This window comes from Engystomops pustulosus, chromosome 4, assembly GCF_040894005.1.
Source record: "Engystomops pustulosus chromosome 4, aEngPut4.maternal, whole genome shotgun sequence".
NCBI classification, from domain to species: Eukaryota; Metazoa; Chordata; class Amphibia; order Anura; family Leptodactylidae; genus Engystomops; species Engystomops pustulosus.
In genome coordinates, this window is record NC_092414.1 from 192,114,835 (window position 1) to 192,129,535 (window position 14,701).

Consider the following 14,701-nt stretch of genomic DNA (forward strand, 5'->3'; position numbering starts at 1 on the left):
ATGCAATAAGCCCTTAAAATTAATTAACATGGATTTGGGTTTATAGCAGTGAATACCCAAGGTTACCTGGAGCAATCTAAGTCACTAAATATTTTTTTTATTACACGTACATTACAGCAATTAAAAAAGTTGTAAAAGTGCACATAGTCATTAACTCCATCCAAAACGATCAGTCCTGTGGAGTTGTATTCATTGCATTACTCTATCATACACATCTTTCATATACCAGGTTTCAGTACCTTGGGGACAGTAAATCTTTTATTATCTCATTCATTCAGAGCTGATAAAATAGATTGAGTTATAATGTGAAGTGCTGCCCTTGGGCTTCATCAGCAGAATGGAGCTGTTCTGTCAGGGTCGTAATCGACAATTAACCGGTCCAGTCAGTCACCTCCAAATTAGATAGAGCAAGTGTGCACATTTTCAAGATAAAATCTGAGATAAGATTATTCAGGTTTTAATCTTAAGCAAGCTCTTCACTCTAGCTTTCATGACAGCAAGATTGACTTTATTTCCGTGTTTGTAGCTTTTATACAGAAGAGAGAAAGGTGTGGTTATGTGTCATGCAGCATCATAGTGGGCAAGGGTTAAGCAAATGTGTCTAGCATCCGATGTGCCCTGGTTGGTCAGTTCCAGTATCTGGGCAGATAATGTCCTGGGCGTTGAGTTTCGATATGAGGGATGAAGCCTTCTTGGAATCGGGAATGTTGTTCTTTTCCTGGATATAAGGTGTTGGCTGTGTGGATGCCGGCGCCATCTTAAGTAACATATCTGAGCATATTGCTGAGGAGGAAAAACTTTAGTATTTGCCAGCTATATAAAAGTATAAAAATATAAAACTATAAAGCTCTTGTACAGATATTCCCCTTCACAATCCCCCCTAAATACTAAATTTTTCCTCTAACGTACCTTCGAGGTTGTCCATGAGTGGGGATAGGTCGGGGTGGGGTTGCTTCACAAACTTCGGGCAAGGCCTGCCCTTTCAGCAAAACCTCACCTCCTGTTTGCACTACGCTAACTTACACTCATGGAGCCCTCCCATCTTTCCCTAAATTAGCTCCATGGATGGGGGATTGGGCGATCGTGGTTTATTTTGGGGCATATTAACCCATAATGTGGTTAATCCTGAACCAATGTGGCACGAGCTAAAGAACATCATGTATACAGAAAGGATATGTTTCCTCATGGTGAAGCCGGGTCTCTTCTGCAGTGGAAGGCGTGTGTCCAGGTGGTTTCCCCTTCAAGTTTAACTGCAGTGGGGGTGACAAGAATCACAGTGTATGGACCGTCAAACCTCGGGCTAGACAGTTCTTCCGGATGTACTTCTTTACATACACCTTGTCACCCGGTTGGAAGTCGTGGACCGTGTCACCTGTGGATTCAGGGATAGAAGCAGAGACTGCAGAGTGTGTGTTAGACAGTTCTTTTAGACAGACGGACAACAAACTTAACAACTTTATCCATCCCCTCAGCTAACTGTTGCTTCCTAACTTCTTACAACTCAGGGGGTGACCCAAACAGAATCTCATAGGGAGTAAGACCGTGTTTGGCTTGAGGGGTATGTCTGACATGGTACATGGGCAAGAGTTCTGGCTATTACTTAGGGTTTTCTTGTGTCATCTTGAGCAGTTTGTTCTTCAAAGTCCCATTCATCCTTTCAACTTTCCCGAAGCTTTGAGGATGATACGGCGTGTGGAGTCCTATATTGGCTCCTAGCATCTGCCATAGTTCTGTGTAGATTTGTCCGGTGAAGGCTGGTCCTTGGTCACTTTCTATTACCTGAGGTACTCCAAATCTACAGGCAATTTCAGTAATCAGTTTCTTGGCTGTGAGCTCAGCAGTAATGTTGACAACTGGGTAAGCTTCTGGCCATCCTGAGAACATGTCCACAGCTACTAAGGCATAATCATATCTTCCTGACTTGGGAAGCTGAATGTGGTCAACTTGGATCCTTTGGAAAGGGTAGTCTGGCTTGGCCAGGTGCTGGTAGGGCACTTTGGTCGTGGGAGCTGGGTTGCAGGTAGCACAAATGGAACAGGCCTTCATGTAGGCATTCACAGCTGTAGATAATCCTGGAGCAAAATACATCTTCTTGGCATAGCCTAGTGCTTGGTTCTTTCCTCTGTGCGTTACCCCATGAGCCCAGGCAGCAATGGCGGGGTACAGCTTTCTAGGGAGACAGACAAGTCCTTGCATTGTCCAGAGTCCATTCTTATAAGCAGCACCCCATGTTTTCCATGCTTTATGCTCTTCTTCTGGGGCCATCTTTTGTTCCTCTTGTAGCTGAGCAAGGGTATGAGAAATAATCTCCTCTTCTTCTTCTTTCTTCTTCTTCTGGGCTCTAGTGGCCACCATACAGGGGTAGGTCATCTCTTGTTTGTCCTTCGGGATCCTTTCCAGCCACTCGAATGACACATTCCCCATGGCAGCTTCTTTGGCTATGCAGTCAGCCAGGTAGTTTCCTCTGGCTGCTTTAGAGTTCACTTTTCCGTGAGCTTTTACCTTGATCACTGCCACCTTGGTAGGCAGTTGTAGAGCTTCCATCAGGCTCTTGATGAGGTCTGCATGCTTCACTGGGGTACCTGCGGCTGTGATGAAGCCTCTGTTCTTCCAGATTATTCCAAAATCATGGGCAATGCCATGGGCATACCTTGAGTCAGTCCTGATGTTCAGTCTTCCCTTTGGCCAAAGTACAGGCTTCCTTGAGGGCTATCAGTTCGGCTTCTTGAGCTGACATGGAGGCTGGTATGGCTTCCGCTTTCACCACCTGTGTTTCAGTGGTTACCGCATAATCTGTATGGTACCTTCCAGACTGGTCTGCAAACCTGGAGCCGTCTGTCCAAAGTTCAAGGTCAGGATGGGGTAATTCCTGGGTAGTTACCCCTGGAAGCATTGAACTTGTAAGCAGTCATGAGGATCTTCAACTTCTGGAGCAACTCCTGGGTCAGCTTCTTCCCCCCTGGAATGTGGAAGGAGAGTGGCTGGATTGATCACTGAACAACGTTTGAAGGTGATATGGGAAGGCAGAAGTAAAGAACCCTGAAGTCTGAGGTGTCTCTGGTGGGCCAGATGTCTGGGTTGGGTCTGAGAAAGGACTGCCGCCAGATCATGAGAAGCTTGAATGATGAGGTCATGTCCCAGGACGATGTCAGCAGTCTTCGGCATGAACTGCTTTCAAACAAGTAGGAGATGTTCTGGCCACAGGGTCCAGACGGCAAGAGTATTAACCAATAGGACGTTGTCTCCCAGCATGCTGTTGCGCCAGGACACTAGTTGCATGTCCTTCACTTTCAGAAACAAACAGGTTGAAGGGCTGGGTATAGTCTGTAAGTCCCAGAGCAGGCGCTCTGGAAATGGCCATCTTCAGTTGGTGGTGACAGTCTTGTAGATGTGGGAGGACCAGAGGTGAAGCACCTTGTGGTCCTCCTGACTTTAAACACTCATACAAGGGTTGCATAAGCCTGGATGCATCCGGAATCCATTGTCTGCAGTAGGTGTGAGTCCCAAGAAAGACTGGAGTTGGTTAATGGTGGAAGGAAATGGTAACTTGGCAATGGCCGATTTCCTGTCTTCTGTTAGGTGTCTGGCCCCTTGAGAGACACAATGTCCAAGGAAAATGACCTTTGCATGACACCATTGAACTTTATCCTTGGAAACTTTGCAGTTGGCTGTAGAGGTACAGTAGGAGAGACAATGACTCTTGTTCCAGCAGTTGTTTGGAGTCAGCACAAAGGAGAAGATCATCCACATACTGTAGGAGAGTAACTTGAGAATGCTCAGCAATCCAGGGAGACAAGACAGTCTTCATAGCCTGAGTAAATTGGTTAGAGCTGTTCTGGGCACCCCGTGGGCACCTTGTCCAAGTGAGTTGGCTTCCACAGGAGGTAAAGGCAAACAGATAGCGGCACTTCAGGTGTAAGGGTACACTGAAGAAGGCATTAGCAAGATCGATGACCGTGAAAACCTTCGCAGAGGGTGGAATGCTGGCCAGCAAAGTGTTGGGGTTGGGTACCACCGGAGTTTCCAATACGGTAGCTGCATTGATTGCTCTGAGGTCCTGGACTAACCTGTACTTGGGTGGTGACCCCTTGGGGGTCTTCTTCTGGACAGGAAATAATGGGGTGTTGCAGGAAGAGGTACAGTAGACCAAAACACCTTGCTTGACAAGGGCCTGAATCTGGGTGGAGAGGCCTTGTTCTTGAGCCATTTTCAGAGGATACTGAGGTATTCTCGGGGGCTGAGCCCCCTCTTTTAGATATACCATCACCGGAGGGACCGGTAGAAGTCCTACGTCATCAGGCCCAGTTGACCAGAGTGAGGAGGGGAGTTGGGCTGGGACCCGGTCCGGGACTCCATAGAGGGGATCAGGTTGATGAATTTGCTGAAGCATCAGAGGGAGAGCTCTAAGTACACATCTGTCCATAGTTCCCTCTTCTGACCTGGGGTCATGTAATTCAAGCTGAAGACCTTGGAGAGTATAATTGATAGAAGCTCTAAGACGTTGAAGAAGGTCTGCCCCTAGAAGGTTGATGGGGCAGGTATCTGACACCAGGAAGCGAGCCATGACATCAGGGAAAGGTCCAACGGGGACAGGAATAGTGAGGGGAGACTCAGCAGTGGTGCCGGTAATGCCAATACAATCCTGTGGTCTTGGTTCTTGATATCTTTGGTCCTGGTACCTGGGTTCATCATGTGATCCTTTATAGTCATCAGGTCTGGGTCTATTCTGGGACCCTCTATAGTCATCAGATCTAGGTCCACTTTGGCGCGGTCTGTAGTCATCTCGGGGGCGTTGACTGGGTCTGGACCTGCAGTCTCTTTTGGCATGGCCTTGTCTTCCATAAATCCAGCAGGTAGGGCGAGGTCTCTGGTTGTTGAATCCAAAGGGTCCTTGCAGTTGTGGTGTCTGCCACGGATGAGATGCATGGGGTACTGGTGGCTGAGGGTAGTAGTTGACAGGCATAGGTGGTCCTGTAGGGGCTTGCTGTACCATGACAGGAGCAGGCACCGGTTCTTCATCTGAATCACTGTCCATTGAAGTGGTGGTCATCAGCATCACTTCCTTTTTTCTTCTTGTCTCTCTCCTTATGTTGAGCTTTCTGGAATCCTTTGATTATGGTTACAGCATCCTTGAATCCTGCGGATAGGATTTCTGGACTAGTGGCAAGAACTTTGTCTTTAAGTTCATCTTGGAGGCCCTCCACTAGGGCCTTTACAAGCATGTGGGCTTGGATCTTATTATGGAGGGTGAATCCGAGATCCTCAAATTGTTGAGACAGTCTGGAGGAGTACCTGTCCACAGGTTCATCCTTTTCCTGCTGGACGTCCTGGATAGAACCTGCCTGGTCGGTGAGGCATTCCTGTGCCCAAGTCTTCATCTGGGAACAGAAGTCCAACCCCGACTGGTAACTGTCCTGGTCCGGTACTGCCAAGGCATCCAGGTACTTCAGGATGACCTAGTAGGTTCACTGGTGAGGGTCTTGCTCTTCAGGGGAGCTTCTGCTGTGACAGTAGTCATGTTTAGGTCAGGGAGTGTAGGAACACTGGGTGTGACTGTGGTTTTCTTCATCTGGGACTGCAGGGTCTCCACTGTTCGGTAGTTTGCTGTCCACACTGTTCCTCTTTCCCCCTCTGGGGTGCCTGTGGGGTAAGCAGTGGAGGCTGCGGTCCCTTGGTGTGTGAAAGTCTGGTAGAGAGCCGGGCCCTGGACTTGGGAGGGTCAGTTTTCCACTCATCTCCGCTGTCTGCTATAGCGGCATGTCTATCTTGCAAGCGACTGTAGAGTGGGGACCCTTGCAAAATTTCAGGGGTTATTTGGACTTGAGGGGCCGGCTGATCCTGATCACGCTTTTTGTGAGCACGGGTGTCATACTGGATTGGTAACAGGCCTAGCGCCTGTGAGGGGTGAGATGAACTTTCTTCCGAAACGCTTGGGCCTTGGTAGTAGGCCCCGGAAGAAGTGAGGATACAGTGGCTGCACCCGGGTCTCTGCAGGAGTACCAAGATGGCCACTGCCGGAAGAGGGGCATATTCTGGATTGCCAGCTTTCTTTCCTCTGCCAGATATTTGCCTGTGGCTGAGAAGCAGTGGCCTAGGAAGACCACCTTCTCCTGGCAGTACCGGAGTTTGTCTCAGGAAACTTTGCAACCCTTCTGGAACAGAAAACACATAAGGTCAATACATGCATCCTGGCAAACAACAACAGTAGGTCCTCCGCATACTGAAAAGGAGAACATCCAGTAAGGGGCTAGTCTGCCAGTCTACTCCCTGTAGGGCCGTGGGGTATTGGCTGGGTGAGTTTTACCCCCCTTGTGGGAGTCTACATCAGGTATACTGGAATACTGAACTGGTAAAGGCAAATAGGTACTGGCAATCCTCATGTAGGGGCACAGAGAGGAAAACATTTGCCAAATCAATAACAGTGAATAATATGTCACTCTCAGGGACTGCTGCCAGTTTGGGCTAGGGACCACTGGGCTTCAGTACACTCATTGGCAGCTTGGAGGTCATGGACCATGCTACATGTATCCAGCTGTTCTTTCCGGGCCTTTTCCTTGACCGGGAATGGGTTAAAATCATCATCGGGCTAGCAGGGGAGAGTTTTACAATGAAAAGCACTAACTCTATTTGGAAGAGGGGGACTGTTCTCGCTGACATCCTTGCCCGTAATCACCCCCTTGTCCTGCCCTGTTGGGGCCGTCTCCGCCACTCACTATAGTAATGTCTCCTCCCCACAGTCGAAACACGCCCACTTGGGTCGGTCGGTTGAGACTTCCGGAAACGTTGTCAATCTGACTTTGCCGTGGTCTGTGAAACTGGTCTCTGTTTCCCTCTGGCTTTCAGTCCCTGTATACATAAGTCTGGTAGAAATGTCTCCAGTCGTTAACACCTTTGGTAACAATCCATTACAAAACAGATGTACACTACACTGTCAGGTCATCAAATCTTCCATTACCGTGTGCGTCTTGCTTTATCTCATCCAGACATATAGGATTCTCTTAACTATCTATAAACTTCTGGCCAGACTCCAACATCTCAACAAAATCCAGGTACACTTAAGTTGGTTTTTAATCAAAAAGGAACAAAAGTCAGTCATAGGCTCTGTAATACAGTCAGTCATAGGCTCTGTAATACAGTCAGTCCTAGGCTCTGTAATACAGTCAGTCATAGGCTCTGTAATACAGTCAGTCCTAGGCTCTGTAATACAGTCAGTCATAGGCTCTGTAATACAGTCAGTCCTAGGCTCTGTAATACAGTCAGTCCTAGGCTCTGTAATACAGTCGGGGGGCTCGTTCTTGCTTAGTCTGTTATGCTGTAAGCGTCAAGGTCAGAACAGAACACACATTGATAACACAGCTCAGGCAGAACCGTAGATTTTTGGAGAACTTCAGCATCAAGGTCATTTACATGTCTTCAGAAAACAAAACGCAGCTACACAGCCCCCGAGATCTCCCTCTCGTTAACCTCTTAAACGCCAGAAAGCAGGTACCAGACACATTGCAACACTTTTTTATAGTAATTTTTCTGCAGTTGTCGGGAACAAATAAATTTTTAACTATCAGAGATGACCATACCCAAACAGACAGCGTTGCACATCCAAGAATAATCTGAACAGAGAACTGAAATAAGATGAAATCATCTCAGCCGGCGTTCTGAGCCCTGTTCAGGCCCTTCAATGGTGCTTCACTGCTACCCACAACCAGCGTTTATGGCTGCCAATAGTAGGGTCATAGGTAATTATCTTTCAGGGACTTGAAGGGAATATAACTTAAAATGGCCGCCACCGAAAAAATAAACTGTCTTAAAATGGCCGCTACCATGCCCCACTTCCGGTGGATTTGGGGCTGTGCCTAAATGGGGCGTGGAGCACCACACTGACGACAAGTCTCCACCCCATCCGGGTTCTGAATTCCACATACGTCACATGTCCACCCCTCCGGACTTGAACCTGCGCCATTATAGGGCGGTGGTGCACCAGAAGAAACGGCGGCCATTTTAGATACATCTTTTTCATTACAATTTTTAACACTTTGTGATTCACATTTTACATATCCGTAAGTCATTTCTGCCCCTTCACTGCCACCTTCTCCTTTCTTGTGCTGACTCTAACAGCCCCTTGTTCTCCAAGGACCCTTTACTACCATCTAAGATGGTCTTCCACAGTGTGGGCTGTAATCTCCCTGACCTTGGCTGTTCTACAAACTTGTACAAGTCTTTTGCATATTTCACATATTTCTTTCCTTCTCTCCGCTCCACTATCTGGGTTGCCGTCTGTGCTCCCGGGGGGAGGCTGTGTTCCTTTCTCATGAGACGTAACATTCGGTCTAACTAAATAGAGTACTATGTTGGCGTGGCCACTCGCTCAACACAGCGATCCCCGTTAAATCAAAATCCTTTCCACACGTGCGCCACGGTGTTACTCTGTCCTAACCAATATACAGGCTAACACGGTGGTCTGGTCCCCAACCAGAATAACGGTATCCACTACGGTACTCTATGCAGGTAACTCTCCTAGTGAGAAGTTCCTACTGGGTTATACTCCCCAGCTCGCCTTATTTTAGGCCTAGACACCCGTCATGGCGTATTTCTCTACTCTGACGGCCGATGTCACTAGACATTACTTAGTTACGTCTCTAAATATTCTTTTCCTGATCACAATACAACTTTAAATAACCAGACGGCAACACACAAATTTACTTCCACTGTCCAGGCAGAAATTATCAGTGACTGATGGAGCGGGGGTGGTGTTTGAAAACGAAACTAAATCGTCTTCCTTGCTGTGTCGCGGTTCTGAGCGTAGCGCTGAGACAAAGAGGAGCCCACCACTCAGACAGTCACCCCGCAGACCCGTAGAGTCCGGAGACTACTACCTCACGCCCTCGGATACACAGATAAGTACTATATATATATTATATACATAGACATACCGTGTTCCTGTGAGATTGATCAGATCTCCTCCGGGAGCGTCAGGGGTCATCCACCGGGTGTTAGTGCGGGTCCCCGGGGGCTCAGAGGCTCAGGCCACGCCCCCACAGTTGAGCGCCAAATTGTCAGGGTCGTAATCGACAATTAACCGGTCCAGTCAGTCACCTCCAAATTAGATAGAGCAAGTGTGCACATTTTCAAGATAAAATCTGAGATAAGATTATTCAGGTTTTAATCTTAAGCAAGCTCTTCACTCTAGCTTTCATGACAGCAAGATTGACTTTATTTCCGTGTTTGTAGCTTTTATACAGAAGAGAGAAAGGTGTGGTTATGTGTCATGCAGCATCATAGTGGGCAAGGGTTAAGCAAATGTGTCTAGCATCCGATGTGCCCTGGTTGGTCAGTTCCAGTATCTGGGCAGATAATGTCCTGGGCGTTGAGTTTCGATATGAGGGATGAAGCCTTCTTGGAATCGGGAATGTTGTTCTTTTCCTGGATATAAGGTGTTGGCTGTGTGGATGCCGGCGCCATCTTAAGTAACATATCTGAGCATATTGCTGAGGAGGAAAAACTTTAGTATTTGCCAGCTATATAAAAGTATAAAAATATAAAACTATAAAGCTCTTGTACAGATATTCCCCTTCACAGTTCCATGTTTATCAGTATGAGCGTACACGTACACCTAACCCCAAGCAGCCAGGACATGTTCCATCAAAGCCATATCAAAGGGACATTGTTTGTAGGATAGATAACTACAGTATGTAAGGGTCCAAAAGGAGTTGCATACAGTCTGATGTAAGACTAAGGCCTTGTGCACACAAATGCATCCGGCCGTAGCCGGGTAGGCATACATTGGCTCGCGGGAGAGGAGGAGGTGGGTGAGCGTGCCAATGTGCTCACCGTACAAAGCACAGGCACCATAGCCGTCTATGGGGGGCGTATATACGGCCCAAGACAGTCGTGTGCATGAGGCCTAAGGTGTAATAGCTGCTCATACTTCTTGGATATATAGTATAGGGACTGTGAAGGGTTACGGCTCAGGGATTGGGACGCACCATGTGTTTATAATAAGATGTCTGTATGGGTAGAATTTTCAGAAAATGTCTGTGTAAAATAAAAACCAGGGAGACCTAATTTTATACATTCTGGTCACGTTCTGGCTGCAGATTCTGTATTTGAGGTAACTGTACTGAATGATTGTGGATTAGAGATGGCTGGTGCACTCCCCCATAGTCACCTCCAGATGTAATTCATTACAATAAAGGTCAGTTATGGGGTGCAGTGCTTTTTAGTATGTATCCACATTCTTCATATCAGCCTTTAGACAGCGCTGCTTGACCTTTTACGTTTCCGGTTTCCATAGGAAATGTGGCAAATGCACCTCTAACATGGTTCAGTCTCAAAGTGAATAATATTATCACATTTCCGCTATTGCCCCACTTTTGCTATACATAAGAGAAGAGTTGATATAGACCATTATGGATAAGGGGAAGCCTAATCTTGTAATTTTTCATCTTGGACATATTGGGGCCCATTTACTAAGGGTCCGTCGGACGCATTTCCGTCGGGTTTCCAGAATTTTTCCATTTTGTGCTGAATCGCACATGGGTTTTTGCCCCAAGCAATTGGATTGTGGCGTATCGTCCCCCCGAGGGTTGTGTGAATGAGCCCTTAGGCCTCATGCACACGGCCGTATGGTCTTTTCTGTTCTGTATAGACAGTCATATTGCAACCGTATTGCACTGTATCCATACAATATCCAAGGAACCTAGGTTCCTCCCACAGGCCCAGGTCTCCATGAAAACTGAACTCATATACGGCAGCATATGGTGCGCAACCGTATGAAGTACGTATATAGGCTACATTCACACACATGTATGGGGGACGTATATACGGCCGATATACGTCCCCCATACACTTCTATGGGCTCACAGCATCGTACGGGAGTGGTACGGTGCCGCACACGTGCGGCACCGTACCGCTCCGTAGCCCGGGAAAAGATAGGACATGTCCTATCTTTTCCTGTATTACGGCGCAGTGGCCCATAGGTTCCTATGGAGAGGGGCGGGGGTGAGCGGCGCTCACCTCCTCCTCCTCTCCCGCGCTGCCATGTGCCCGCCGTGCTACAGCGTGCAACGGCAGTGTGCATGTAGCCTTAGTCTGTATTTTATACGTTCCCAATGACTTCTATGGGCCATACGGAACAGAAATACGGTGGAAAATAGGACATGCTCTATTTTTTTTTATGTCCCGCTCAATGTACAGTATGGTGGACAATATAGCCATGTACATGGTTGGCTGTGTTGCCCATTGGAATGCATGGGGCCGTAAGCCGGCCGTATACACGGATGTTGTAATACATTCTCTACCAGTTTGTGTGCATCATTGATCTGCAATACGGATTTCTATGTAATACAGGATTATCAGTGTCCATGACTGACTATAGCGGGGACTGACCGGTTTAGTGAGTTCTGATGCTCCTCCCATAGACTTCTAATAAGAGTGAATGGACACAGGAGTAGCTGAGCGCTCATCATCCAACCTGCAGTCACTCCAGTATCTAGTATTACCTGGTAAATTCCTTCCACTGGCGGGGCAGGGGAAGGGTACGGTTTCTGTGTCCTACCAGCAGGGAATCATGTGGGTTTGAGGAGAGTTTCTCTTGATCATACACAAACACATATAAATATCAATAGTATTTCTCTATTCATTGAACTTTGTAGACATCTTTCTAGAATGCAAACTCAGCACGTCTTACTTTATTTTACATCAAGGGTTAACTTGCATTAACCCATAGGGGCAGATTTATCATGTGTCTGAAAGTCAGAATATTTCCAATTGCCCATGGCAACCAATCACAGCTCCCCTTTAAAATATTCATGAGCACAGGTGAAATGAAAGCTGAGCTGTGATTGGTTGCCATGGGCAATTGGAAATATTCTGACTTTCAGACTGCTTGATAAATCTGCCCCATAGTGTTTTGTTATATACATTCTGGGGGTCATTTACTAAGGGCCCGATTCGCGTTTTCCCGACGTGTTACCCGAATATTTCCGATTTGCGCCGATTGTACCTGAATTGCCCCGGGATTGTGGCGCACGCGATCGGATTGTGGCGCATCGGCGCCGGCATGCGCGCGACGGAAATCGGGGGGCGTGGCCGAACGAAAACCCGACGTATTCGGAAAAACCGCCGCATTTAAAAAAAAAATTGTGTCGCGAAAATTACACTCACCTTCATCCTGGATAGGCCGGTGTATTTCGAGGCATTCCAGCGGACTTCAGCGCAGCAGCGCCACCTGGTGGACGTCGGAGGAACTGCTTTGATGAATCCCGGCCGGACCCGAATCCAGCGCAGAGAACGCGCCGCTGGATCGCAAACGGACCGGGTAAGTAAATCTGCCCCTCTGTTTATTATTACTGTATCTGTATAGACTAGTAGAAAGGGTTAATGAACTTTGAGAGACATTTCTGACTTTGTATCTCCTATCTTTGAGGTCAGTAATTTTTCACAGACTGGAATACTCTGCCTGTGCTCCTAGGCTTGTGCTCCTAGCCTGTGACCAAGGTACCAATCTTATGAGAATAAGAGGGACAACTCCTCAGAATTAACCCTTTTTCTGCCAGGGAGGAGATTGGAGACGTTAGCCCTTTGATTTGCTTGTATTGCTTTGCACCTAAGTTTCTACAGTAAGGAAGGTAACTGTTCACTGCAGATCCCGACTCTCTGGATATATTTCCCATTGGGGTGCACCCCTAACCCGGGCACTGCATATAGAAACAATTGTAAACCCATTCTTATAACAAGGGATTGTTGTGTTTTTCAACTTTTTGTAACAAAAATAACTTATTGGTTCTTTATTTGACAAGACTTCTTCTACAAGTAAGAAGTAAACAAGTATAAGTAATCTCCGGGCCCGGATGGGTCACTATATGCAGAGATAAGGCAATCCTAATTTTTCTGTTGGTTGTATAAAACAATCACTATGGGGCACATTTACTTACCCATCCCACCGTGATCCCCGCCGTGTGCTGTCCCACAAGGATTCGCGTCTGCCGCGATTCACTATGATCGTGCATCCAATTTCCTGCATGTGTCGCTTCCCCTGCTCAGGTTCGCCGGAGTTCACCTTCTTCTTCCTGGTGCATGTGAGTGCTGATCTTGCGACACAATTTGCTTTTTAAATTCCGCAGTTTGTCCGAATCAGTCGGGTTGTTAGCTGTCCACGCCCCCCCCCCCCCCCCCCCCGATTTGTGTTGCATGCAAACCGGCGCAGGCAATACGATCGTGTGCACCAAAAACCCGGGGCAATTCAGGGTAAAACAGAAAAAAAACTTGAAACCCGACGAAAATGCGGCGTTTGGACCCTTAGTAAATGTGCCCCTATTTCTTCACCGGATGATTTGACCGTGGCTACTAGTTTAATTGAACAGTGCTGTAGTTTATTGGCAACTAGAAGCCAAAATTGCAGCATCCTTGGGGGTGCACTGACTCCACTCCCTTTCATTAGCAAAGGGGCCACTTGCCAACATAATCTCCGGCGACATAAGAGGATTTGGTGTTGCTGGCTGTATCCCCTTGAGCAGTGGACAATCTATTCACTGTCTATGGGAAAAGTGCACATCCTCATTTCATTCAATGGAAGTGGGTGGTGTCATTGGCTGTTCTTGTGATTGGCGAAGTTTCCAAACCTTGGCATGTTATCTCCTGTCCTGTAGCATGTTATTCTTCCCTATCCTGTCATCAATGCATTCCCTATCCTGTAGCATCTTTTTCCCTATCCTGTAAAATGTTCTTCCCTAATTTGTACCATTTTATTTCCTGTCCTGTCATCAACTCATTCCCTATACTGTAACATGTTGTTCCCTATTCTGTAGCATGTTATTCCCTATCCTGTAGCACATTTCCTATCTTATAGCATGTTATCCCTATCCTGTAGCACGTTGCTCCCTATCCTATAGCATGTTGTTCCCTACCCTGTAAGCATTTCATTCCCTATCCTGTAGCATATTATCCCTATCCTGTAGCACATTGCTCCCTATCCTGAAGCATGTTATCCCTACCCGGTAGCATGTTGCTCCTTATCCTGTAGCATGTTATTCCCTATCATGTAGCACGTTCCCTACCCTGTAGCATTTCACTCCCTATCCTGTAGCACGTTGCTCCCTATCCTGAAGCATGTTATCCCTATCCGGTAGCATGTTGCTCCCTATCCTGTAGCACATTGCTCCCTATCCTGTAGCACATTGTTCCCTATTCTGTAACACGTTGCTCCCTATCCTGTAGCACGTTGTTCCCTATCCTGTAGCACGTTCCCTATCCTGTAGCACGTTGTTCCCTATCCTGTAGCACGTTGCTCCCTATCCTGTAGCACATTGTTCCCTATCCTGTAACACGTTGCTCCCTATCCTGTAGCACGTTGTTCCCTATCCTGTAGCACGTTGTTCCCTATCCTGTAGAATGTTGTTCCCTATCCTGTAACACGTTGTTCCCTATCCTGAAGAATGTTGTTCCCTATCCTGTAACACGTTGTTCCCTATCCTGAAGAATGTTGTTCCCTATCCTGTAACACGTTGCTCCCTATCCTGTAGCACGTTGTTCCCTATCCTGTAGAATGTTGTTCCCTATCCTGTAGCACGTTGTTCCCTATCCTGTAGAATGTTGTTCCCTATACTGTAGAATGTTGTTCCCTATCCTGTAACACGTTGCTCCCTATCCTGTAGCACGTTGTTCCGTATCCTGTAGAATGTTGTTCCGTATCCTGTAACACGTTGTT

The 14,701-nt window shown here is 47.2% G+C and overlaps 1 protein-coding gene and 1 long non-coding RNA gene across 3 annotated transcripts; both read right to left on the reverse strand.

The window, feature by feature from the left end:
• Positions 1 to 486: 486 nt before the first annotated feature.
• On the reverse strand, positions 487 to 9,567 carry LOC140127903 (uncharacterized). Of its 2 annotated transcripts, none has more exons than XR_011855076.1 (2): positions 8,928 to 9,567; positions 487 to 1,372 (listed from the first exon to the last, which is right to left on the reverse strand). It is a non-coding gene; the product is annotated as an uncharacterized lncRNA (long non-coding RNA). The 2 variants fall into 2 exon arrangements; XR_011855077.1 differs by having other exon boundaries at positions 487 to 1,399.
• LOC140127902 (uncharacterized) lies at positions 3,338 to 6,092 on the reverse strand. Its single transcript, XM_072149097.1, has 2 exons — positions 4,180 to 6,092; positions 3,338 to 4,119 (listed from the first exon to the last, which is right to left on the reverse strand). Exons 1-2 carry the CDS (start codon positions 5,054 to 5,056, stop codon positions 3,644 to 3,646), a joined length of 1,353 nt encoding a protein of 450 aa, XP_072005198.1. The 5' UTR covers positions 5,057 to 6,092; the 3' UTR covers positions 3,338 to 3,643.
• Positions 9,568 to 14,701: the final 5,134 nt, after the last annotated feature.

Bases quoted from the DNA above. Each gene is read 5' to 3' on its own strand.
- LOC140127902 (XM_072149097.1), bottom strand. From the start codon at position 5,056: ATGCTGATGACCACCACTTCAATGGACAGTGATTCAGATGAAGAACCG. The intron at 4,120-4,179 runs AGATTCAGGCCC...CCTGCAACACCC, and splicing joins AGAACAAGGCCTCTCCACCC to CATTATTTCCTGTCCAGAAG.